Source organism: Crinia signifera, chromosome 3 (assembly GCF_055691185.1).
Source record: "Crinia signifera chromosome 3, ASM5569118v1, whole genome shotgun sequence".
Lineage (NCBI taxonomy): Eukaryota > Metazoa > Chordata > Amphibia > Anura > Myobatrachidae > Crinia > Crinia signifera.
The window spans coordinates 88,749,559-88,775,868 of record NC_139219.1 but is presented as its reverse complement, the minus strand read 5'-3'; the positions used below and the strand labels follow the sequence as shown (position 1 = coordinate 88,775,868).

The 26,310-nt window shown below is 44.5% G+C and overlaps 1 protein-coding gene across 1 annotated transcript in view; it reads right to left on the bottom strand.

The window, feature by feature from the left end:
- Positions 1-23,756, bottom strand: part of RAB32 (RAB32, member RAS oncogene family) — a 44,214-nt gene extending 20,458 nt beyond the window's left edge. Inside the window, exon 1 of the mRNA XM_083176186.1 lies at positions 23,233-23,756. Within this exon, the coding sequence (XP_083032312.1) occupies positions 23,233-23,476 (244 nt within the window). The 5' untranslated portion in view covers positions 23,477-23,756. The remainder of the gene's footprint in view (positions 1-23,232) is intronic.
- Between the last annotated feature and the right edge of the window lie 2,554 nt (positions 23,757-26,310).

Here is a 26,310-nt window from a genome sequence, read left to right as displayed (position 1 = left end):
GCTTTTCTAAATCTATACCTCATCTCTTGGCAAACTAATCAGCTCCTTTGGATTTCAGTATCATCTGTATGCGGATGATACTCAGCTCTACCTATCCTCCCCGGACCTGTCCCCATCTGTATTGAGCCGTGTCTCTGAATGCCTTTCTGCTGTTTCATCCTGGATGTCATTTCGCCACCTCAAACTTAATATCTCAAAAACAGAATTAATTATATTTCCGCCAATAAATAGTAGTTACCAACCTGATATCTCTATCGCTGTTGAGAAGATGACAATCACTCCTACCTCTCAAGCTCGCTGCCTAGGTGTTATCCTTGACTCAGAACTTTCCTTTGTACCCCACATTCAATCTGTCTCAAAATCATGCCACATGCACCTAAAAAACATATTTAAAATTCGCCCTTACCTTACACAAGACACTGCAAAAACTCTAATCCATGCTCTCATCATCTCACGCATTGATTATTGCAATAGTCTCCTTATTGGCCTTCCCCAATACAGACTCTCACCACTACAGTCCAATATGAATGCAGCTGCAAGACTAATCTTCCTAGCCAGACGTTCATCGTCTGCAAAGCTACTCTGTCAGTCACTTCATTGGTTACCTGTATTCTACCGTATTCAATACAAAATTATTTTACTTACACACAATGCCATAAACCAAACTACACCAACATACATATCTTCTCTTATCTCAAAATATCATCCAACACGACCTCTACGCTCCTCCCAAGATCTGTGTCTCTCATCCACACTCATGACTCGCTCCCATTCCCGACTGCAGGACTTTCTTCGGGCTGCACCCACTCTGTGGAATGCCCTCCCAAGCACAATAAGACTCTCCTCCAGTCTCCAAACCTATAAGCGTTCCCTAAAAACTCATCTCTTCAGGCAAGCTTATCAAATTCCAGAACCAGTCATAGAACCTTGCATTCTGGTGGAATCGATGCAATAAAGAATACAGTATCTATCCTTATGTATCAATTTCCCTATAGATTGTAAGCTTGCGAGCAGGGCCCTCCTACATTTTGACTGTCTGTAAATACCCTGTTTTGTTGTATCACTGTCCCCTATGTAAAGCGCAACGGAATATGCTGCGCTATATAAGAAACTGTTAATAAATAATAAATAATACTATCCACTAGGGTAAGGAGGGAGAATATAATAGTGCCCGAAGCATGGCAAGCTCACAAGCCATGTAAGGGGACGCGAACCACCAATATGTGTCCATGCTGACATTCAGGACAAAAAAAGTGAAAAAACCCCTAGACACTATCAACCTTCCAACAATGTCGACCTGTTTCAGGTGTCTATCTAAACCACGTTGACCTTCAGTGGTCGAACGATGACCCATACCAGATCTTCATGATATATCAATTGAATATGGCCGGATTAGTATAAACACCAGCTTTCTGACAAATGCAGCATACAAGTTCATTATGGTTATACTGTAGTTATATATTGATGCAAATAGGTTAGCAAAAAACATACAAGCACGTATTATATGGCTAAGGGCTTTATTACATCAGGCAGTGGTTCCTACACTCAGTCCTCAAGGCAACCTGACAGTCCAGGAATTTAGGATATCCATGGCTCAACACAGATGGTTATACTAAATTGACTTAAAGACTAGGCCCATACACACTGGAAGATTATCTTTCCAATCTCACTGGTTAGAATGAAAAATCTGGAAATTTCTGGGAACAGAAGCAGTCATCGTCATAAAAGGCGCATACACACTAGGAGATATTGGCATTAATTGACATCTTCTGGACATGCAGGTCAATCTGCTCATGCACCCATCGTTCAGTGTGGATGCACAATATCTTTCATAATAAGCTCAAGGGATAAGCTTGCATGCGATTTATCCTATGCAAAACGTGGCACATCAAGTGCCTAATCGTGTGTCCCCCTCCCGGGGTGCTGCCGGAGAAATCAGGTCCGACTTGTCCATAGGACAAGTCGGACTAATGTATGGGGGCCCTTCGTCATGTGGTTCACATGACCTAGGCATAAAGAATAGCCAGTCCTGGTTTCTTCTGGCATAATGCCATGGGATTTTCAGAAACATATATAGGGACATTAGTAGTAGGATGTATAGGTCAAGAGTTACCAAGGAACAGGACTCCAAAAATACATTTTTGTCCACATCAGACATGGAGTCATGACATTTACTTTATATGAGAAAAGGATGTCCGTAAGTTGATGAATGTCACTACTAACTTACAGTACTTGGCCAGACAGGCATAATCCAGTTCCTCCCAGATTCCGGAGGAATGGGATGGATCACACAGCCCTAATACTGTTTTTGGCATAGTATTATGTGAACACAGAAACATCCAAGTTTTGAGACTGCTGTAGAATGTGCAGTATATCATAGTAAGTATTCCCCTTTTGTAAATGTACAATATCATACAAAAACAATTCAGCGTTATGACAACAGTCAAAGAATCACGGTTGGAATAATTGTTTAAAAAAAGCAATTTAATGAATTGAATAAAATTATTCTATGTTCGGCGACCAAAATGACCCCCATAGGCACTGAGAAGGAAGATTTCAAACTCCACTCTCCTAGAAATTTACTTACAGCATACTTGAAATGCAACCACCCCATATTAGAGCTCGTCACTGTGGGTCTCAATGTCCTAGAAATGTATAGCTTGGGGGCATAACAAGATATTCGTAGGCACCATAGCAAAAATTTTAAGGGCCCCCTAGTTAGCATCTTATGGTTATACATGCATGTAAAACATTAACTTAAGACAGTAAAGATGGCTCCCCTTCAGCACTGGGCCCCATAGCAGCTGCACCCCTTGCACTTATGGTAGTTACGCCCTTGGCTTGTGCAGGGATGTGGGGAAACAGTAAAGGTGCCCACACACTAGAACGATTTTTGGGCCGATTGTCCGATTTTAGATAAATCGGACGATATGTCGTACGATATTTACCGATAATCGGTCGAAAATCAGATGATATCGGTCCGATGCGCGCTCCCGTGGATCTTTAGCTGAATCTTCTGATCTTACATGCTGCACAAAAGATCAGAAGATTTAACAAAAGATTCATAGGAACGCACACGGGATCTTAAGAAAAATCTTTGGTAAAGATGTGCGCTTGCCTGAAATCTTTGGTCCAGGGCAGACCAAAGATTTGAAGGCTAATTTATGCGCACATCTTAAGATCGCAGATCTTTCTAGTGTGTGGGCACCTTTATTCTAGTCAGCAGAATAGTGTACTCATGTGACAAAGAAAACATGTCTAGGAAAAAGGACCAATGAAAAAAAAAAAGTGAAACCTCTAAACATAAACAGGAGAATGAGAGGGAAAAGGGAACTGAAACTGATAACTTCCTTTTTTACTTCTATCCTATATGCCAACAGTGTTTAGTATGCACGCACAAGGTTATACATAATGTGCTACACGCCTGTGCATATTTAACTTGTATTTTCTGTCTAAGCAGTGCTACTAGTGCCTTCAGTGTCTGTATTTTATACATATAGGAAGCAGCGTGTCTGTGTAGGCGGCCAGTTCATTCCTATCCTGTGCTAGAAACCAATGACGAGATGCACGTGACCTCTAGCTTTATAGTCTAATTCACATGACACTGGTTTCATATAAACTACTTTTGCAGTAACAAATAAATAGGATCTAGCTGCTTTACAATTTGGAACCTTCTCAGCCACCACTACAGTTGTTGAATCACATGGGTACATTTACTAAAACTTCTAAAAATGAAAAGAGGCGATGTTGCCCAAAGTAACCAGATTATATCCATCATTTGTCCACTGCATCCTAGAAAATGATATACAGAATCTTATTGGTTGCAATGGCCAACATCACATCTTAATTTTTAGATTTGTTAGTAAATTTACCCCATAGAGTACTTTTATTATATACTAGTTTAAAACCAGTCAAAATGACGGCTTCTGTAATGTACTTTAACTTTGAGCTGTGACAGTTTTTAGCCCACAAGCTCTCCACCCCACCCCCAGTCACTATCTGCTTCTACCGACAATCTCACAAAAGGAGTAATTTGGCCTGTCGAGCAGCCTCTAGTGGTCACTGGCAGTACTTCACCTCAGAGGTGAATACACACACAAAATTCAGTGAGTGCACAGCCCCTGCAATTTCTATTTAAACAGTGTGGTCACAAGCCATAGGGCACCCCAAAACTAGGAAAGGTGAGCGCCGATGTTTAGTGTAGTGTTCATTCTAGCACCCGCTATCTTTCAAAACCCATGCAGTTCCTCTTCCCTGCCTTGGGTGTCGCTGTCTGCTGTGGTGCTTCTAGCACAGTGTGGTCTATATATCAGCACTGATATGCTAACCAGACATGTGCTAGAAGTACCACAGCAGACAGCGACACCCCAGGAAGGGAAGAGGAACTGCATGGGTTTTCAGAGATAGCGGGTGCTAAAATGAACACTATAGTGTATAATATACTGTATGTTAAAATATGCACCCTGAAAGCTGTCGGGGAACTGCTGACATATCACTGCCTGCTTTCCATAGTACAGCACTTAGCACAAGACCTGTCCTTTGCAATAATAGTCACATATGCGATTATCGATGGGGCAGCCGGCAATGTGCGGTGAAGTGGGGCTGTGGATGTTAGTGAATCCCCCCTCTGACCGTGACAGAAGTATTAGACAGAGTGGTTGGTAGGCCAAACAGGTAAAGGCCTATGAGGGTTGGGGGAGTTCGGTACTAATGGAGGGTGGTTAGGGTTAGGCTGCAGGTGGTGGGGGGTATATTTACCTACAAGATGAAGGTTCTCCAACATCGGGTCTTCTGACCGCCGACATACAGAAGCCAACTTCCCACCACACACACAATCAAACTCTGGGGCTAGGCAAGAAAAAGTATCAGGTTACCACACCCAGCTATTTCACATACAGGCTTATGATTCACCTGAGCCCAAGGGGGAAGGACAGGTGTAAATAAACACATCACACCTTAACAAAATTCCTACTCAAACAGGGAAATGAAAGTGCTAAAAGATTAAATCTATCTATATATATTTTTTTTACTAAAGCAAGATTTATAAAACACAATGTGAGTGATACTGATAGCCCATACACAATGGGTGGCTTTGAGCTAAAAGCAGCTCAGTTTTGCTGCTAATTGTGTATGGCCTAGAGATGAGTGGTAAGTGCTGAGGTGTGTTCCTGTATCATCGCCGGCTGCCACTGCACCAGCAGATGAGCGAAGCGGTGGACGGCTTTCTATAGCATCTTGCAATAAAAAGTCGTCCACCCCTGGGAAAATGCTTAAACGGGCAAAAATTGCTCAGGGTGTACGCACTGAAGGATTTTCAGCTCATAAATTTTCCCCATTATCAATCTGCATAACCACTGTGCAAAAACGTCCAGTGTGTGCACGGATTCGGTATGAAATCATGACAAAGGTCAAAATCCAGACATATAGAATGTACAGGTAAAATCGTCAACATGACTTTCGGTCAACAGGTCGACATGGGTTTTTTCACTGTTTTTTTACCCGAATGTCGTTGGAAGTGAACGGCAGCCCCTCGCATCAATCGCCATGCTTTGGGCACGGTGCCTCGCTGCGCTCAGCATACTATTTTATTCTACCACCATGCCCTAGTGCAGGCATTCCCAACCACGGTCCTCAAGGCACACCAACAGTGCAGGTTTTAGTGATATCCAGGCTTCAGCACAGATGGTTTAATCAGAATCCCTCAGTGGTTGGGAATGCCTGCCCTAGCGGATCGTAGGGCATGAAATACCGCCTGTCGGCACATGTCGGGTCAAAAAACAGTGAAAAAACCCATGTCGACCCAAAGTCATGTTAACTGTTTCACCTGTACATTCTATATGTCGGTATTTTGACCTTGTCGGGATTTAAAATGTCGGGATTTTGACCTTGTCGGTATTATGACCCCGTCGGGATTTTGACTGCATCCCGTGTGCACCTTAAATAAATAGTCATCCTTGCAGAACATTTAATGTCTTGCTTAGCCTCTTACATTACCTGCCAACCCAGACATCATAAATAGAAGGCGCTACTTTATCTTATTTTCTTTTTCCAACAATCACTACCTGGGCTAAGTGAATCATCTGTATTAGGGCTCCTGCATACAGACATTAAGATTACCATACTTTCAAACATTAGTCAATGCTATACATTCTAAAAATTGCTCATTTGCCTACTTCAACATTTCCTGCAGCGTTAATGCACAATACAATATGTTTGCGTTTTATCATGAAACACCCATTAAATACACATCGCGCTTTATGGAAGCCTTGAAAACACACTTAGAAGGTTATTAACAATGAGGACAAAGCACAGCAGCCTTAAAGCCATTTGTTAAGAAGTTACTTAATTCTACCCAGGATATTCCCCTCCTCCTAGTTCAGACAGGACTGTTTTCAGGGACCGCCCACCTTGGGTATAATAGACTCCACCCAGTGGCGTAACTAGATTTTTTGCGCCCCCCCGCCGATATCGGCAGCGCCACCCCCCTCCCCCTAGCCCTCCCACCCACGTGAAGTTAAACACACCCCCTTACCCCGCCGCATTCAGAGTCCCACAGCGCAGATCTTCTCCCAGCTCCGTCTCCTCCTGAAGTTCTATAATGACCATCACAAAATGGCTGCCCCCTAACAGAAGACCGTTTTTAAGGATGCTAGAGGAGGCCCGTGCCTCCTCTAGCATCCCAAAAAACTGTCTGCTGTATGGGGGCAGCCATTTTCTGATAGTTATTTTTCATTAGGACAATATCTGCGCTGCGGCCGGGACCCTGAATGCGGCGGTGGCGGCATGCGGAGGGGTAAGCGGTGTGTGTAAGTTTACTTGGGTGGGAGGGCTAGGTAGTAAGTTGTAACTATAGCCCCGCAGATCGGCGCCCACAGTTCCTCAGTGCCTACCCGCCACCACAGGGGCTGCGGGGCTATAGTTACGCCACTGATTCCACCTCCCCCTCCCCTGTGCCTTTCGAGTGTCTCAGTCATGAAGGTCCATGAAAAACACAGATACTTAAGGGAGGGAAAATGATGGCTGCAATGGGATCTCTGGGAAGAAAAAGAATTATCAGTCAGTATAATTCGCAACTTTCTTCTACGATCCCCATGACAGCCATGACACTGGGACACACCCAAACATAGATGAAACGGAAGGGAGACCATAATACATGTAAGTAAAATTAATTCTCTGAGGGGATTACCGTATTTTTCAGACCATAACACACACTTTCTCCCACAAAATGTGGGAGAAAAAACTATGTGCGTCTTATGGACCGAATGTGGACAGCTGGAGCGAATAAGACCTAGTCCGAGCGCCCGGCCAGATATATGCAGGGACGGAGCATTGCTCTTGCACACACACACACGCCACACAAGGAAGACCCAGTCTCCTCCAGTCGGGAGTTGAGCCCACACTGCTGGCGGAGGAAGAAACACCGGGTAGAAGGATCATGTGACCCCGAACACCCGGAAGTCGCCCTCGCTGCCGGCACTGTGGAGCCGGGTTTGAGATTCGCCGTACACCAACCAAACCCTGGCTAGGAGGAGTACAAGGACCAGCATCACCGCGAAGAGGCCTGGAGGGAAGCCGCCGACTACACAGGTTAGAGGTGTACTGCAGCGGGGACGAGACACCAGCCCCCTGCACCACCAACCTGTGACTGCCCGCTAAGCCAGTGACACCGCCTGCGGTAACAAGCCAGTACCCTCCTCCCTCACCCACAAGACTGAGTTTCACCTTCACCCCCACCCCCCTACCCCACTCTCTAACCTGCAGCCCCAGCAGGGTGGACACCACCTCTACCCCACTCCGTATCCCCCAATATACCAACAATTATCCAAGCGCCCCTAATGTGCAGATGTACATATTTATAGGACAGGGCACATTGATAAATAAATGGTATTGTGACACTATTTGTTGTACTGCTGCTGTTCCTCCAGGCCTCCGCAGACACTGTGTATAGGAGGAGCTGCAGCAGCAGCAGCCACACAGTTGCTGCATGTGGTTATTGTGGGGCTTCTCATCTCATGAATCTATGTATACCACACTTGCTATAAAACCACTGATCACTTATTTTATAGTGCTATGCCAGGGTATTGGGTGGCAGCGACTGTACCTGGGCACTGTGGTTCAAAATATTTTTTCCCCCCGTTTTCCTCCCCAAACACGAGGTGCGTCTTATGGTCAGGTGCGTCTTATGGTCCGAAAAATACATGAAAGAGCTTCTTCAAGAACATGATTCCCAAAGTGGGCAGATGACACATTTAGTGCATAGTGATTAGAGAAAGTTGTGGTAAACATAAATAGCCATCCATTACCATTTGCTTTGGCAAACATTTACTGATCAGATCTCCTTCTTCCCCCTTTTTTTTTTTTACTGCAAAATGAAATTGCTTTCTATGTGTGGGTACATTCATGTGCCTCACTTGCATTCATTAAACAAGTTCCCCAGATAAAACCTCAATAAAAAAAAAAAAAAAAAAAACACAAGTTCCCCATTGGATATTACTATTGCAATATTATGGTGACATTTTTATTTTCTTCTAACTTGCTCTGTATTATTACGAATAGGCAAACTAACCTGATAATTCTTTACCCAGTAATTTATTTTTCATTGTTGTCACTTGACATTTTAGTAAGTGAGTTGTTAAAATAATATTTGTGTAGTTAAACAAATTAATCTGGAACCTTTTTATGAATCGTGTCTGAACTGAAAATGTAATTCTGTTGACAATAAATGGGCACAGAGGGTATGGTAAGCAACACAAATTGTGATTCAAGTTTTTATGGTTTATTGCTTCTGATTCCAAGACAATCAGTAATTGCTGGTTTGCTTTCATATTGTGTTCAATTTATTAATTGACCTGAATGCCTGATGTGCATACAACAGAATGTAGTTCGCTTTAATGTCTCTAATATAACATTTAAATGTACAACTTCCTGATATATGAATAGAAAAAGATCCCTTAAATCCAGTACACACACAGCAATTCAATCCCGGTTCGATCATGATCGAATCTCATGGCGCAGTGTACGCATTCGATTTTTACTATATAGTACAGATCTGTACTATATAGTCTTACCTGCACAGTCTATTTTTCTATTCAATTTTGATGCCGCTGGGCTGCACATCAGGACAGCGACATGGTCTACAATTCACACTTTCTTTTACGTCATCTTATTAAAAACGATATATATAATTTTCAATATTGTAGAGAAAAAGTTGATGACACCGAATCAGCCATATCTATACCCAATTTGTTGTATCATTGCCTCCTATTGTAAAGCGCAAAGGAATATGCTGCGCTATATAAGAAACTTAAGGCCCACACACACTGGGCGACTGTGAGCTAAAAGTCGCTCAAATCAGCAGGTTTGAGCGGCTTTCAGCCTTAAAGCCGGCAAGTGTGTATGGCCCGGCGGTGAGCACTGCTGTGCGCTCCCCCAACTTCGCCAAGAAAGCCGTTCATCTGCTGGTTATACCAGCAGATGAGCGGCTTTCAGGACAGCTTTGCATAGCGCTCCGCTATGCAACGCTGCCGCCCCCCCTCCGTCGACGACTATCCTATGGATGCTATCATCGCGGTCCATACACGCTGGGCATAGTCGCCCAGTATGTATGGACCTTTAATAAATAAATCTACCTGGCTGTTCGCTATTTATGAGTAGCCGCCACACCAATGCACTACTGTTGCGGTAATGACACATCTACTAAGCATGAAGCCTGCAATATTTTATGTGTAGTAGCACCTACTTATTTACCAAGAAATCGGTCCACAATATTTTTCTGTTTAGTGGATATTCTAAAAATACATAAGACATAAATAGCAAAAAGCATCACAAAAGTCCCATCTACTACCATCTCAGCTCATTCATTCATTTGGGGCCAGATGCATCAAGCTTCAAAAAAAATTATAAAATGGAGAGTGATAAACAACCAGCTCAAATCCGCGATGTTAAAGGCTGGGGTTGAAAAATGGCATATAGGAGCTGATTGGCTGGTTGTTCATTACTCTCCATTTTATCACTTGAAGCTTTTTATATTTGGCCCTTAAACAGCAACATTTCTTGAGAAAGCTGTAAAAGTTTTTAAGTTAATTTGCGCTATGCAATGCCGTCCACCCTCCTCCTTTGGCGCCAGGCACGAGGAAAGCCACTCCGTGTGTATGCACGGAGCGGCTTTCCTCGCAGCGGTGATTGTCATCATTGCTGTCCATACACGCTGGGAATAGTCGCCCAGTGTGTATGGACCTTTACATTGATCAGGATAGTAAACAGACATCAGGAATCTCTTTACTTTGTGTCACTTTATGTTTGATGATTTTTATTACTATAATGGTAAGAAAACACCAGGAAACACACTGCATAAGCAAAAGGGAGCAAAGTACATCTTATAGCTGCTACATAGCATCTCCCTGCTGCATGTACTGGCTGCCAGCATCTTTATAGTGGTTATGTCAACAAAAGGGATGGATGGACAGCGGGCCAGTGTACGGCAGCAGCGGCCACAGAGGGGAGGCGACAACAGACGGGCAACCAGCAGCACATGAGGTGCTGGCATGGAGGTGGAGCTCCCGAGAAAGGAGGATGGCAGCCTCGTCACAGGGGTCCAGCAGCAGCTTCCCACAGACCTCCAGCTCCTGGTCTCGGCAGCCCCAGCATCTACTTATAATCACTGCACTGCTTCAGTGCGGTGATTATTAGTAGACGCCAGCATTGCAGCTACACAGACAACGAGCCAGATGTCAGATTAACCCCATGGCAATGAGCAGGAAAACCCGATGGCAATGAGCAGGGTAACCCCATGGGAACTAGAATGTAGGTAAGCGGAACTTATGTGGCGTAATATGGTAATATATGTAATAGGTATTTACGGTGTGTGGCATAATGTGTAATGGGCATTATGGTGTGTGACAATGTGTAACAGGCATTATGGCATGTGGTATAATGTGTAATAGGTGTCGGACGTATAATAGGCATTATGGTGTACATTTTTGGTGTGCACTGTCCCTATTTTTAGTTTGTCGTACTCCTAAACTTTCATCTTGGCTCCTAGATTTAAGAAATTTGTCGAGCCCTGATTTAACCTCATACCTTCCCTACCTCCAGCACTGCCTGCCCCCAACCCTCTCCTTGTCCCCCTCCCCAGCACTGATCCTGCTACTATCTAACCTCATCACTAACTTCCCCCTCACGCCCTCCTTTGCCCCCTGCACGGACCCAACAGCTATTTACACATATTTCCCTTTTCCATTCCATCCCCGGGACCCACTATTTTTTTTTCACTAACCACAATCACGGAGGCCCTTAATTTCATACATGCCATACTGATTAGTACTGAGTAACCATGTGCCATTCATTGTTCTGTGGTAAAAAGCTACAGTTTCCAAAAATAACTGGGAACACAGGATTCAGCTGTCTGGGAGAGCAAAATCTGGCAATGTATGGGAGCCAAGGACATAAGCTGGCCACTGGTGGGTTATAGGATGCCTACAGTCAGGATTCAGACATCAGTTCGATGTCGGAATCCCAACTTCCAGGACTCAAACATTAGGGTGAGCGCAACAAAGTCCCCATTCTATTCTCCCACTATGGGGGTCATGGACCCGCACAAGGGAGAAAAGTCCCAGTCAGTCGAGATTTAACAGTCAGGATTCCAACATCAATGTAAAGACTGTTGGAATATCAAGTGTCGGGAGGTCATCCGGCACCCGCTGCCCATACATTAGAATGATTTCAGGCCTGAATGCATGATTTTTGACGGCTTGTACAATGCATTGTGTGGTTGGGAGATAGATCCTATGATGTTATGTGCTGCACACATGATCTGAAGATGCTACTAACATCCAGTATCATAGCAGTTGCAGATCTTCCGATAGATCTTATGTGAAATTACACACACAAGATCTATTGTGTGTCTTGGAAGCTGCTGTGGAGGTCAAGTGAAATAGGGACGCGATCCGGATCAGAAGCTGGTTGTTCTGTTGTATGGCCAGCTATACATTGTAAACAGCGAAAAGCAGACAATAGCCATTCATATAAATGGATTAAAGCCATTTGATTTAACAAATTTATCTAAACAATGGATTTTATCCATTTTCATGTATTTGGGAGCAAATAGTCAACAGTCACATGATCCCATCCATTACCAGATTTTTGTTCCCACCAGACAGATCGAGGGTTAGGTGTGTAACCAGCTTTAGAATAAGTCAGGTAACTATGGCGTTAATTTTAAGGCATTGGTCAATTCTAGCAAAATATCAACCAGATATGGATCTCTTCACTATGGAAATTCAAAGCTCTAAACAAAGCTGCACCTTTTAAAAAGACATATCAATTCCTGCCACCCCGATTAGGATCAAGATATATCTGCATATATTAAATGTGGAATGTTGGCAAATTTAAGAACTGGAGTTTGGAACAAAGTACATTTGCTCTTATATAGTTCTTTACATACTGTTTTCATCCAACTGAATCCCTGGAATTTGTAAACTAATCTTGAAAGTTATTGAACTGACTCCTGTGTATTTTTAAAGGGGATGCAGTTAGAATCCCGGAGGTCAAAATCCCAACACTTTCTCCCTCTATGGGTGTCCATGACACCCATAGAGGGAGAATAAAATTAGTGTGCCGAGCGTAGCGAGGTGCCGGGCCCGCTACGTGGCACGCAAGGGGGGGGGGGGTGGTTCCAAGTCAACCCCCTTGTCGGAATTTCGACTATCCCTTTTTAAACATATTGGGAACTGTGAAAAAATAACTTGAGATAACCCCAATCCCCACCGTGAGACAAAGGAAAATAAATATCTGAAAGTAACCATTTTGTATTTTTTGGTCAGTCAGTGTGTCTGATTTCCAGAAATATACAATGCTCTTTTGTATTGCCTGCTGCCAAGAACTTAGTAAGTGGTTACAGAAGCTCTCAGCACAAAACCAGTAAGGCTGAAAACAGTCAATAGCCAATATAAACATCACCCACCACTTGTGACATAAACAAAGGGGCTGATTATAAAACTTAAAATGAAAGCATTCGCCTTACACAAGTCAATTCTTGTTTCACTAAACAGGTTCTCTAGTCAGTTCCTCAAATGCACAGCCATATGAGCAATGTAATCTCAGCGATACCAATACACCACATGATATTAAGGTGCCCATACAGGTTACAATTATTGTATACAATATCGCATCTCATCGCATCTCGGTTTTGCGATGAGATCTAGCACAAAAAGTATGTGTAGTACTTTTTGTACTAGATCTTATCGCAAAACCGAGATGCGATATTGTATACAATAATTGTAACGTGTATGGGCACCTTTAAACTCGGTCCTCAGGACTCCACACAGTGCATGTTTTGCAGGTCTCCTCACAGAATTAATTAGCTCAACCTGTGTATCTTTTAAAATGTGTCAGTCAGTAATGAGAGCACCTGTCAGGTGACCTGTGTGGGGTCCTGAGGACCAAGTTTTATAACCCCTGCACTATACCATGACCCAGCAGTGGTCTACAGTACAACCGGACATATCCTCCAAACAAATGAAATCACTCTGCACAGGTATAGGAACCGATAATTGTAAGGACAACCAATCTAATACCCCTTTTACACTGCCGAAAAATCCGGGTCAGCGGCGGGTCAGACCCGGATCACCGGCGGTGTAAATAGGGTATATCCGTGTCCATTTACACGGGTCCTCTACCCAGGTCCTGACCTTGGTAGAACCCGGATAGGACCCGTGTAACTGCTGTAAATGGTCCCGCTGCGGGTCCAGGCACCTGCAGCGGGTCCACAGCGTGCAGCGCTGGGAAAGCTGTGCCCAGCTGCTGCGGGAGGGGGGGTCCCTGCGCCCACTAAGGGGAGGGGGGGGGGTACCTGTCAGCCTGAGGTCGATGTGCGGCGCTGCCGCTGTCCCCGGGTGCTGGGAGGAGGGGGGTGTCTGCAGCTGCTGAGGGGAGGTGGGGGTACCGGTCAGCCTGAGGGATAATGTGCGCCGCTGCTGCTGCAACTCCCCCCGGCAGCCGGTCCCTGCGGTGAATGGACAGTCAGTGTCGGCGGTCCCTCCAGCGCATGGGAACTAGTACTAGTTCCCATGCGCTGGAGGGACCCCCTGCACTGACTGTACATTCGCCGCAGGAACTTTGCGGCTGCGGGGGGAACGCGGCGGCGGCGCACATCGAACTCAGTCTGACAGGTACCCCCACCTCCCCTCAGCAGCTGCAGGCCCCCCCCCTCCGACCTCAGGCTGACAGGTACCCCCCCAGCCCCTCAGCAGCCGCAGGGCCCCCCTCCTCCCAGCACCCGGGGACAGCTTCCCCCATCTACCCCCTGTTATTCAAGAGATATATATAGATAGATAGATAGATAGATAGATAGATAGATAGATAGATAGATAGATAGATAGATAGATAGATAGATAGATAGATAGATAGATAGATAGATAGATAGATAGATAGATAGATAGATAGACAGACAGACAGACAGACAGACAGACAGACAGACAGACAGACAGACAGACAGACAGACAGACAGACAGACAGACAGACAGACAGACAGACAGACACACACATCCCCTTGGCAACGAGCAAGCATTTTTAAGGAAAGGCAGGGCTGACCCAGGTTAAGTGTAAATGGTGCAGACCCAGGTCTAAGTGCTGTGTAAATGGGGTATAAAGCAGGGTCAGACCCTGGAAACTACAGCGTTCAAAGACCAGGGTCCGACCAGGGTTTTTGGTATAAAAGGAGTATAATTTACAAATAACCATAAAGAACCCCATACACTAGTGCGAATGCACATGCATTTCACCTCTGATTCTGATCTGAAAGGCGTTCCTGTGCAATTGGAGCCAGAGATCACAAGGGCTGCACTCATGATTTATCAGACCACGCAGTCCTTGGTAGGATTGCAGATGATGCATTCTATGCAAAAACACCGCATACGATGTATTGTATGCAATCCTGCAGCCTAGGAAGCTGCCCGGCGGTTCAAGGTGGAACGTATGCAACTCATCCCCTTGGAGAAGTCACGCAGTCAATGGGATCCCTTTATAAGATTAAGGATATCTTATATCTGGTGGTGCCCTCCTAGAGCAGGGACCGGCAACTGGCGGACCGCAAAGTTTAGAAAAGCGCTGCTAGTTTCAGGAGTTTAGACAGTCTGCTTTTTTACCCGCCTGCAGCGGTCCCAGGGATGCATTGCGGCTGGTGCGCGGGTGATGTCACCGCGCACTCGTGTGCAGATCAGTCGTCGCCATATGCTGAGGCTGCCGAATCACTGGGAGAAGACAGCAGGAAGGCCCAGTGGGAGCAGTGGCGGCATGAGGACCCGACGGGAGCAGCGACGATGATGAAAGCCCCCAGTGAGATTAAATATAGGATGGGACTCATCATGGGAGTATTGTTTTTTTTTAATGGCTTAGCAGCAGTGGGAGGGCAATGGGGAGGGGGTTCTTCAAAGTAGTACTCAGAGATATATATTTTATATTTTTTTGGACCTTGATTAACATACTTTAAAATACTAAGTAGTAGTACTACAAAGTTAAACTACTTTGAAATATACGGACTCCATAAGAAATTACTTGCCTACCCCTGTCCTAGAGTTTGAACCGAATACAGAAGAGAGACATAAACATTTTGTAGGGGCACTTTCAGTAATATACAGCAACAAATAACTTAAATAGACTGCAGGGAAGCTTCTCTGTAGCATGTTTGTGTTTTGGATATTTTAAGAATGGAATTTAATAAAACATTTTTAACGGTTTATTACCAAGCGTTCCCCGACAAAAACAGTGTCTTTCTCTCTTCTGTGTTAATATTCACCAAAAAGATCAGATGCAAAAATCACATGCGAGTCATTCAGCTAGTCACATTCTCTAGTGACAAAGGGAATGTATACAGGCATTATTGTATATGTTATTTAGGATGGAAAAATCATTAGAACTAGTAGTTTTTGTGCAAGAACAATTTAAACCAGAAATAGTATCAGTAATTGTAAACTCCGTTAAATATCACATGACAAAAGAAAATACCTCGGCCCGCTTAAAATCTACTGCACGAAATGTGTATGCTGTTTATTTTCTTAATAAACAGCAGAATAGTTATTCACAGTGCTGTTCAAAAATATGAAAAGCGTACAGGCAGTGTCCACTTTGGCTACAGATTAGGGGTTATTCTGGTTGATTCAAAAGGCTGCAAAATAGCAGCCTTGTGAGTCCACCGAACCCCCCTGGAGAATGTCGGTCCGCCCCCCCCCCCCCCCCTGTAACTTCACCCCACTATCACTGCGGTTTCTAGAGCCCTCCATTTGTGCTAGCACCCTATTCTCTCACTCTCTAACACCTGTATCCCTAACTACTAAAAAGGGGAGATGGGCTGCAGGTGAAAGGAGAATAAAATATTTTTCATGTACCTAAATTCAAAGAAAACTGAAGTATGCCTTTCTTCAGAATTAAATAGACCTGTAAATCTTTAACAATCAACCCAGTCAAACAACAGTTGTCTGGGCCCTCTCCCATGTCATAGATCAACAACACATTTATCAGTGTTGTCTGAGCCATGACTCCAATACCCCTTTCACACTGCACTTGTTAAACGGTATATTGCTGTTTTTTTCCCCATTTCTAAAGGGCCCTACATACGCAGAGATGTGTGCCAGAGATACATAACGGGAGATTCAGCACAAGAGATTTCACTCTTGTGGCTCATTTCAGACAATGAGCCACATACAGAGAGATTTGTGTCAGAGATTCAAATTGGGAGATTCAGCACGGGAGATCTCAAATCTGTCACTACCGTCAATGCCATCAGACTGCACTGTGTATATATACACACATTATATATATATATACATATACACACACACACACACACACACACACACACACACACACACACACACACACACACACACACATATATATACACATACATATATACACATACATACATAGTAGGTCCAGGCACTCGCATCAGACAATCAATTTCAGCAGAAAAAAAACAGAATACAACAGGTATACGGTGGTCAACGTTTCGGGTCCTTGACCCTTTATCAAGTCATACAGAAAATAGTGAAAACATACTTACATTTATAGCATAATCAAAGACAAAATCACCCAGTGCTGAAGAAGCAAACTCCCAGTTTGTGCGCCAATTTCAGGGAGCCCTGTGACGTCATCAGAGGACAGGGCTCCCTGAAATTGGAAACCGTTTCAACATGCTGTTCATCTGGTCCTCAGCCTTGATCGGGTCCGATACGATTCTCCTCACCCTTAAAAATTGAGAGTGAGGAAGACTCCGCACGGTCGACCTAGGATGGCAGCTGTGGTACTCTAATAAATTGTTTTTATCAGATGGTTTAGTGTATAAGCATGTTAAAATGGCTCCATCATTGATCTGAATCAGTACATCTAAGTAGTGTACTTCCTGATTACTGTAATTATATGTAAATTTGATCAGATGATCACTTTTGTTCTGAGTCTCCAACACATCAATCAGGTCCTCAGGGGGACCTCGCCATATAATCAGTAAATAGTCTATATAGCGATTATAGTGTATGATTCTTTCTGCAACTGAGGGCGTGTTAAAAAATAAAGATTGTTCAAATTCAAACATGAAAATGTTAGCGTATGAGGGAGCTACCGCCGCTCCCATCGCCACGCCCCTCAGTTGCAGAAAGAATCTATCACCATATACAAAGAAATTCTTGGTAAGAATAAATGACATTAGCTCAAGTATAAAGTCAATACCCGGTCCCTGGAAATTGGGGTTATTAATTAGAAAGCTGCGCAATGCTGCCAGTCCCATCGGGTGCGGTATAGACGTATATAGTGCACATACATCGATGGAAAAAAGGTAAGTATCGGTACCCAAAGTGGGGACCCATTGTAATTGTATAAGTAATTGAGTAGTATCCATGAGGTACCGGGGATTGGCTCTTATGTATGTCTGCAAAATGCTGTCGACATATATAGATGCAGGTTGTGCCAATGACCCTCTAGCAGCCACAATTGGGCGCCCCGGCGGGTCCACCATGGTCTTATGCACCTTGGGGACACAATAAAATTGTGGCACCAAGGGGAATGCTGGCAATAAGGCACTTTTCAATTTTTCTGAAATATCTCCCATATTTACAGCTCTTTGTAATATAGCATTTAATTCACAAGTATACATCTTGGTAGGGTCAGCATGTAAAATACGATAAACCTCAGCATCATTCAAGTGGGACATAACCTGTATATGGTATTTACTGAGGTCCATGATCACTAGTGCTCCGCCCTTGTCTGCTGGGCGAAACACTAGCGATCTGTCCCCAGTCAAAGATTTCAAGGCCTGGCGTTCCAGGTTGCTGATGTTACTGTATGTCGAAGCATTATTTTTGATGGTGGATTGCGTCTCAAAGTCAGTAATTGTGGAAAACGTCTTAATAGTGTCATTATATGAAGGGGGGTCAAAAGTAGATTTAGGCAAAATCTTACGGAGTTGGGGGGGGGGGGGATGTCCTCTGTATTTACAGAGGGAGTACTCACAGTCTCGGATGGGCTCAGGTGGGGCTTGTTGAAGAACTCTTTAAGACGCAGGGACCTCGATAGTCGTTGATGTTCGATAGTCCATTTTAAATCGTTGTGGCGAGTGGATGGAATAAACGATAGTCCTTTAGATAGGATAGATATTTCAGTATCCGTAAGTTGATACGAGGACAGATTTAGGATGAGGTTTTCTTTCCTCGTGTTCCGGCGGCAATCGGGGTTTACAGCTGCTTCAATGTGAAGCCCGTTGGATAGCGAAATTAGACACCATAGCCCCTAAGGGCCTGAACGAATATTCAGGGATTAATGTCCTATTATAGGACACATATTACTTACAGCGGGGAGCGGCATCCCCCAGGTTCTGGACATGTTGGAAATATCCTGTACACTAGGGGATATTACTTATTACTTTTTATTAGACTATATGATATTCCATCTCACTAGGAGAACACATGGCATACCATTTTAGGTACTTTTCATTATTTATTACTTATTTTTTATTTTTTATTTTTTCTTTATTAATTTTTATTTTTTATATATTGTGGTGATCACTGTTTAGATTATGGGGATTCTCACCCTCATGAGCTTGATAATCCATTGGAGATAGCATTCTCCGCAGGATATATTAATTAGACCACAGAGGCACAAACACTTTGTTGCACAGGAGTAATTAACACGTGACACATTTTGTCTTTGAAAAAATCTCCCGACTTTCTATATGTCCAACTGGGTCTATTTTTATAATATGTATATTTAATGTATAAATGTATTGCATGGTGTTTATTGCAATGCATTTTTTTAAGATAACAAATGTATTGTAATTTATGTATGTTTTGTTAGAGGGGCACACAGGTGGGGGACTGGCCTGCCGCCGACGTCCTCTAATTAATTGGAGAACGGGGGCGACAGGTGAGGTCCACACACGTTGTTGCGGAGGGAGTGGCACGGGTTGCTCCTCCCCACCGCTAGGTACACAGGGTTATTTAAGAGGATTGTTTTAGATGTGAATTTGAGCCTGATGATAATGCAATAGCATTGAAACGTTGCTGTGATTCAAATAAACTCGTTTTTGGACACTAAACAAGGTCTGGAGTGCTTCGTCCACCCCCCTACAAAGTCTACATGATTCATGGGACCAAGGCACCCGACAAGTACCAGCACTAGGAGGAAGTGCCCGGCACATCGACAAAGTATATATATATATATATGGAGATATGAAATGGATGTTATATATAATGAAAAGATAGTACGCTGGTGGCATAGTGTTGCTGCACAGGGCTAAATAATTAAGCTCTGAGACAGATATTCACCCCCCAAACATTGGTGGCACAGTGGAAAAAAAATATATACTTACCTACTCCGGAGTCCAGCATCACGGCCTCTCTGTCCCGCGGCGTCATCAGGAGGGGCGGCGGTCTCCGGCGGTGCCTGATGTCATCGGCGGCGGCGCGTCCTCTCAGGTGCAGCAGCGGTGTCATGCGGGCGGCGTTCAGCGGGGCTTCAGTCGCTCAGAACAGCCCTGCTCATCTGCCCGCGGCCACACATGCGGGAGATGAGCAGGAGCTTTCTCAGCGACTGCTCTGTATTGTACAACCCGTCCGTTCTGAATCTTGGGTAGATTCAGAACGGCGGGTGCGCGCATGTAAATCGCTGTGTGGGCTATATACACAGCGATTTACATGCAATTTCAGGCATTTTCTGAGTGATTTAGTAAAATCGCTCAGAAAATGCCTGAAAATTGTGCTGTGTGTGGGGGGGGAGAGTCCTACACGTTTCAGAGACGTTTTTTATGCAGTGAGAATGGCTCTGAAACAGGGCTGTCCCCTGCATTCTGCCTTGAAACGTGTTCAGGGGATTAAATGGGTTGACTGAAGTGAATGGTACTTAAAACGGTATTTAAAACAGTAATCTACTGCAATGTGAAGGCTCAGACCCGTTTTAAGTACCGTTTTAAAAAATACTGGTTCTTTAAACATTACTAAAAAGGTTACGAAACATAAAACACATAGGTTATATAGATTTATCAAACCGTTCAAAGAGAACAAATTGAAGTATTTCCCATAGCATCCAGATTCTAGTAAAATTTACTGAATCAGTAATAACTAGAATCTGATTGGCTGGCAAGGACAACACCTCCACTTGTCCTCTTTAAAATGTCTTCAAAATCTCCATTAACATTTGTAAAAGTTCATATTGACAGAGTCTGTGACAATGCTGCGTATTTGAGCGCAAGCTACAAACCTTTGCTACAGGGCATTGTTAGCTAGGGAAATCTAGATGCAGAGGCTTAGTAGGATTACGGAGAAGTCTGCTGTGTACATGAAAAAAATCTAATCACATGATCTCAACTTTGAATTTCAGATTCCTTCAAAGATCATAGGGGAAATGCAGAAGGTTGGCGTTGATAGTGGGGTGGCGTTAACAATGGGGGGGGGCGGCATTTAACAGTCATTACCCATCAGGGTGGATATACAATTAAAAATTGGGTCGGGGGGGGGGGGCATTTAACATAGGAATCAGGCATCCAATCGCGTTGCATCGCATGCAACCTGATTTTTTGGTGTACAATGCCCTACGATAGAAAATGTGGGCGCCGTGATAATACACAAGTACCAGGGGTATCATGCAGGTCCTATTTCCTGCCTGGGATGGTGCTCACTTTGGTGAATCTAGCATCTGGTCTGTATTTCAGCACAAAGATACAGACCAGATTTGTTAGAAGCACAAAGAAGCACGCCAGAAAGAGGAATTGCACTGGTTTTGAAAGATGCAGGATGCTAGAATAAACAGAAGGTTGCTCGATATATATAAGTCATTGTGCACCCATCTATAGATTCTAGCACAAACACGTGCACTTATATCTCCGATAACGGGGTTTTTACCACACTTTATTTTTTAGGAGTGGACAAGTTGCCCATAGTAACCAGTTTCCACTTGTTTTATAGAAGGTACCTGATAAATTATACCTCAAAGCTGATTGGTTGCAGTTTGCTTACATAAGAACACTGTCCCATATCCATGCTGATAGTATGTATGAATAAACATAACACACTGCAAATTCATGCAAGATACGATACATAAATGGATGCAAATTTTATTCTACATCAGACCCTTTGTGCACAAAAACAAAAAACATACAGGCATGCTAAACATCAAATCACTATAAGAAAATTTACACACTAGAAGATAGAGTTTGCAAACGATATATGCCCAATACACACTAGATCAGTGTTTTTCAACCACTGTGCCGTGGCACACTAGTGTGCCTTGAGCTGTTCTTAAGTGTGCCCCCAGATCTAGATGCCCAAACCAGTTTACAGCCACCACCAGTTCATCTGTTATTTACTGGTTGCCTGTTTTCATGTAAAGGGCCAATGTATTTTATTTTTGTTACCTGTGGGGACCAGTGTGATTGTTTTTTATATGGGGGCCAATAGGTTTGGTGTTTTGCCCTGTGGGAATCTCATGGTGTGCCTTGGCAATTTTAAAATCTTATTTAGTGTGCCGCAAGGTAAAAAGGTTGAAAATCACTGCACTAGATGATAAAGTAAAATATCTTCCAGAAAGCCCATTCTGATCATTTACTTTCTCTTCTAGTGTGTACGCTTGATTTCCTTAACAAGGCGCATGCCCTTGCGCCATTAACTACCCCCTCTCTCATCCAGGATGTCCGGACATGGGAGGTCCTCGTTAACGACAGCCAAGCCAAGTGTGTATGCTAACGCCGGTACTCTCCACTGGGCCCCTGCCTAGAATGGTGTGGGCGGGGTCGCCTAGTGTGCATGGGGGTATAGTCAAAGATTTCCCATGAACTCCAAGGTGCATACACACTGAACGATATCTTTTAGTGATTTAACACTCCAGTTGTTGTTGAGCTACACATCCCAGCTTGCTCTGCTCCAGTTTTGCTATTTGGCCATGCTAAATCTGATGCAGAGCATGCTGGGATGTGTAGTTCAACAACAGCTAAAGTGTCAAGATTAGTCATCAAGGCTATAGATCAGGGGTGAGCAATAAGCAGCCCTACAGCTGTTGATGAACTATGCATCTGCTGGGATGTGTAGTTCATCAACAGCTGGAGGGCCGCTTATTGCTCACCCCTGCTATAGATTTTAAGCTTGCGAGCAGGGCCCTCCTACCTCTGTCAGTTTGTTACCACCCAGTTTGTTATATCACGGTTTATAAAGCGCAATGGAATATGCTGCACTATATAAGAAACTGTAAATAAAATTGTGTCTTCTTCATACATGCAGTCGTTGACGATAATCAAAATTTAGCTGCAAGTAGATCGGAGGGCATTGTTATAGCATAGTACACACACACAAACTAGTCAACAAAGCAATATCGTTACCATCCATGATATATCGTTAATAAGATTGTAAGCTTGCAGCAGGGCCCTCCTACCTCCATGTCTGTCTGTTGTTACCCAGTTTGTTTTATCACTGTTTACTATTGTAAAGCGCAACGGAATCTGCTGCGCTATATAAGAAACTGCAAATAAATAAATAAATATTCACTAAATTTAGGTTCAGCTGCCAAATCGGTGCTTTCATTAGACTCAGAAGGAATAAGGAAGCTAGAATGTTTTATGTAAGCTTTAACAACCCACCTAGGGGTTGGTTTCATGATAGCAACACAAGCTTTAAATCGCCAATTGCAACCACTAAACAATGTACAACAATAATAGTACTGCGCTGACTTATGGGGAAGTCTAATAACAAGCATTGTACTTGCCTGCAATGTCCCACAGCTGCAGCCTGACTAGAGTCTTGCTGTCCCAGTTAATAACTTTGAGAGCGAAATCCACGCCAATGGTGGCCCTGTAGTGCTGGGAGAACAGCTGATGGACGTAGCGCTTGATGATGCTGGTTTTGCCGACCCCCAGTTCCCCGATGACCAGCACCTTGAAGAGGTATTCCCTGCGCTCCGGGGCTGCTGCGGGGACGCCCGCCTCTATACTCTCCGACTCCCCGGCCATGGAGAAGCTCTGTGCGGCACACGGGGGAGACGGGTCCCCAACCAGCCAGCACCAGACTGCAGTGATCACCTTTTGCACGCAGGCTTATGTATGTGGGCTGGTCACTCCGTTCCCATTACTTCCCCAGTAAATAGAGCAGCATGTCTGTGTGCCTGCCGGCCCTGGGAGAAAGTACAGGACTGTCTTCCAAACTTTTCCTGCTTTCTCCCCTCCCAGCGACTCTGAGAGCCAACCACCTGACTGCCAGTCACAGGACAGGAAACGGCTCCGATGGCTGCCTGCGGCCGGGGAGGAGGGCAGTGGGCGCGGTGCCGACTCCGAGCACAAACGCACGCTATATGGTACAGACAGGGTCATTAGATCTCTATATACATGCATCATCTATGTATGTGTGATATAAAATATGTATAGCTAATTGTGTGTGTGTGTGTGTATTTACATCGCTTCCATTTAAATATTCCGGTTGAAAATAAAATCTGTGGCTACTTGTAAAATACTTTACTTAACAAATCTTCCTACAGATACCTCAGATGAAGTATATTGGAGATTTGGAAACATTGTCACACCATGTGGCTAAAAGTGGTTAACGCTGTGCATTCCCTCAACTCAGGCAGCAGAATCGAATGCGCTCCCAGCCAAGCCCGCCCATCTAGTAAAGGGCCCTACATAAGCAGAGATTCATAATGGGAGATTGTGCACAAGAGATTTCACTCTCTCAGATAATGAGCCACATACAGAGAGATTTGTGTCAGAGATTCATAATAGGAGATTCAGCATGGGAGATTTCAAATCTGTCACATAAAGTGACGTAAAAAACTGCACTTCATCACAAAAATAATGTTATATGGTATAGACAGTAATTTCCTAAATAAACTTATAAATAGATAAAATACATTTCCTTAATAAATAAATGTTGGTGGCATAGTGCCCCCCCCCCCCCCCCTCATCCCACACAAATAAACATTGGTGGCATAGTGTGTCCTCCCTCCCCCAACCAAATAAACATTGGTGGCTAGTGTCATAGAAAAATATATATTTTTTAAAAAATGGTGTGGGGTCCCCCCCCCACAAGCATGACCAGCCCCGGGCTCTTTGAGTGGTCCTGGCCCCCAAAATACGGAGGACAAGGCAAGTGGGGGTCCCCCGCATTTTCCGGACCAGCGCCAAGCTCTTGAGCTGGCCCTGGTCTCCAAAATATGGAGGACAAATATGAATAGGGGTCCCACATATTTTGGGGACCAGCACCAGGCTCCACTAGCAGGGGGTGTAATGCCATAGCCAGGGGACACGCTTGATGGGGTCCCGTGGCCAAAGCATTACCCACCCTAACTAGTCAGCCCAGGCCGGGAGTTTTTGGGGAGGTGGGGACCCCCCAAATAAAGGGGTCCCTCCTCTCTAGGGCACCCCAGGCCTGGGCTGAAGCCCCGGGGCTATCCCCTGCACCCCTGTCCTTTACAGTGGGACTACAGGTCCCAGCAAGCCTGCCCCACATGCTGTTACTTGGGAGAACCACAGGTACCAGCATGTGGAGAATTAAAGGCCCGCCGGTACCTATAGCCCTCCTGTAAAGGAAATATTAAAATAAAATACACAAACACTAGTTTTAAAATATTTTATTAAACTGGTTCTTCTTTCTTCACCCAGGGGAGCTCAGCCCCCCCAGGGCTTCTGTGGCGTCTTCACCTAAGCTCTTTTGCATGGCCGCCGCCTCCCAGGGCTTCAGCCTCTTCATCTGTGTTCTTCACCTGGGGGCATCAGCCTTTTACGCTCTTTTGCATTGGCCGCGCCTCCCAGGACTTCAGGAGCTCTTCTCCTCTGCCGTCAGACTGACTGCCCCTACCCTGTCTTGAGCTGGCTAATATAGCCAGCTCTAGGGGGCGGGGAAATGACGTGGTCATTTTGAAATTAGAATTTGTTTTACATCTCCCGTGGCGATCGGTGCTCCTGCTGGGGGGTCAGGGGTGGCGACGGGCAGGGCCGCCAAGAGAAATCCTGGGCCCCGGTACAACAACTTCCTGGGGCCCCCACGGACGTAGCTTCCCGCACACTCTGCATACCCGTTGTTACGCCACTGCACCCATTAGTTAGAACTGGAGTTTGGACTGGATTTGGACATAAACCGAAACACTGCCATGTTTTATTTTTGCTTTTCCCAAGATACCATCTATCTCAGCCTCTGAGAAAAGCTATGTATTACTCTTTGTTACTGTTTCTTTACCATGATCTTTATCATATACCTCTGCCCCCACTGTATGGAAAGCCTGTATACTGTACATTCACTGGTTGCACACCCTGCCAGCAACAAGCTGGCAGGGTGTGCCAGCTTTGGAAGAAAAGTGCTACATAAATACAAATATTATTACTGCTGCCTCTGAGTAGCATGATCAAGATGGTGCCACTGATGGCTGCCTAGATGCTGTGCAGCTCAGCAAAATATGTTCCCTGTGTGATAACTGTACTGTCTCTGCTTGTTGTTTCGGCGACCAGTGGCGCCGCTGATGGCTGCCTAGGCGCTGTTCAGCTCGGTGGGTATGTGTTCCCTGTGTGATAACTGTACTGTATCTGCTTAATGTTACCTACCTGGCTGTAGCAGTGACCAGTGGCGCCACTGATGGCTGCCTAGGCACTGTGCAACTCGGTGGGCATGTGTTCCCCACATGTTATGTCTTAATGTAATGTATGTAATGCCTCCCCCCCCCCCTTCATCCCTGCTTGATGCTGCACTGTAAATCCACAAAAAATTCCTAGTGTGCGCAAGCATACATGGCCAATAAAGTTGATTCTATTCTATTCTATTCTATTACATATTATACCACATGCCATAATGCTCATTA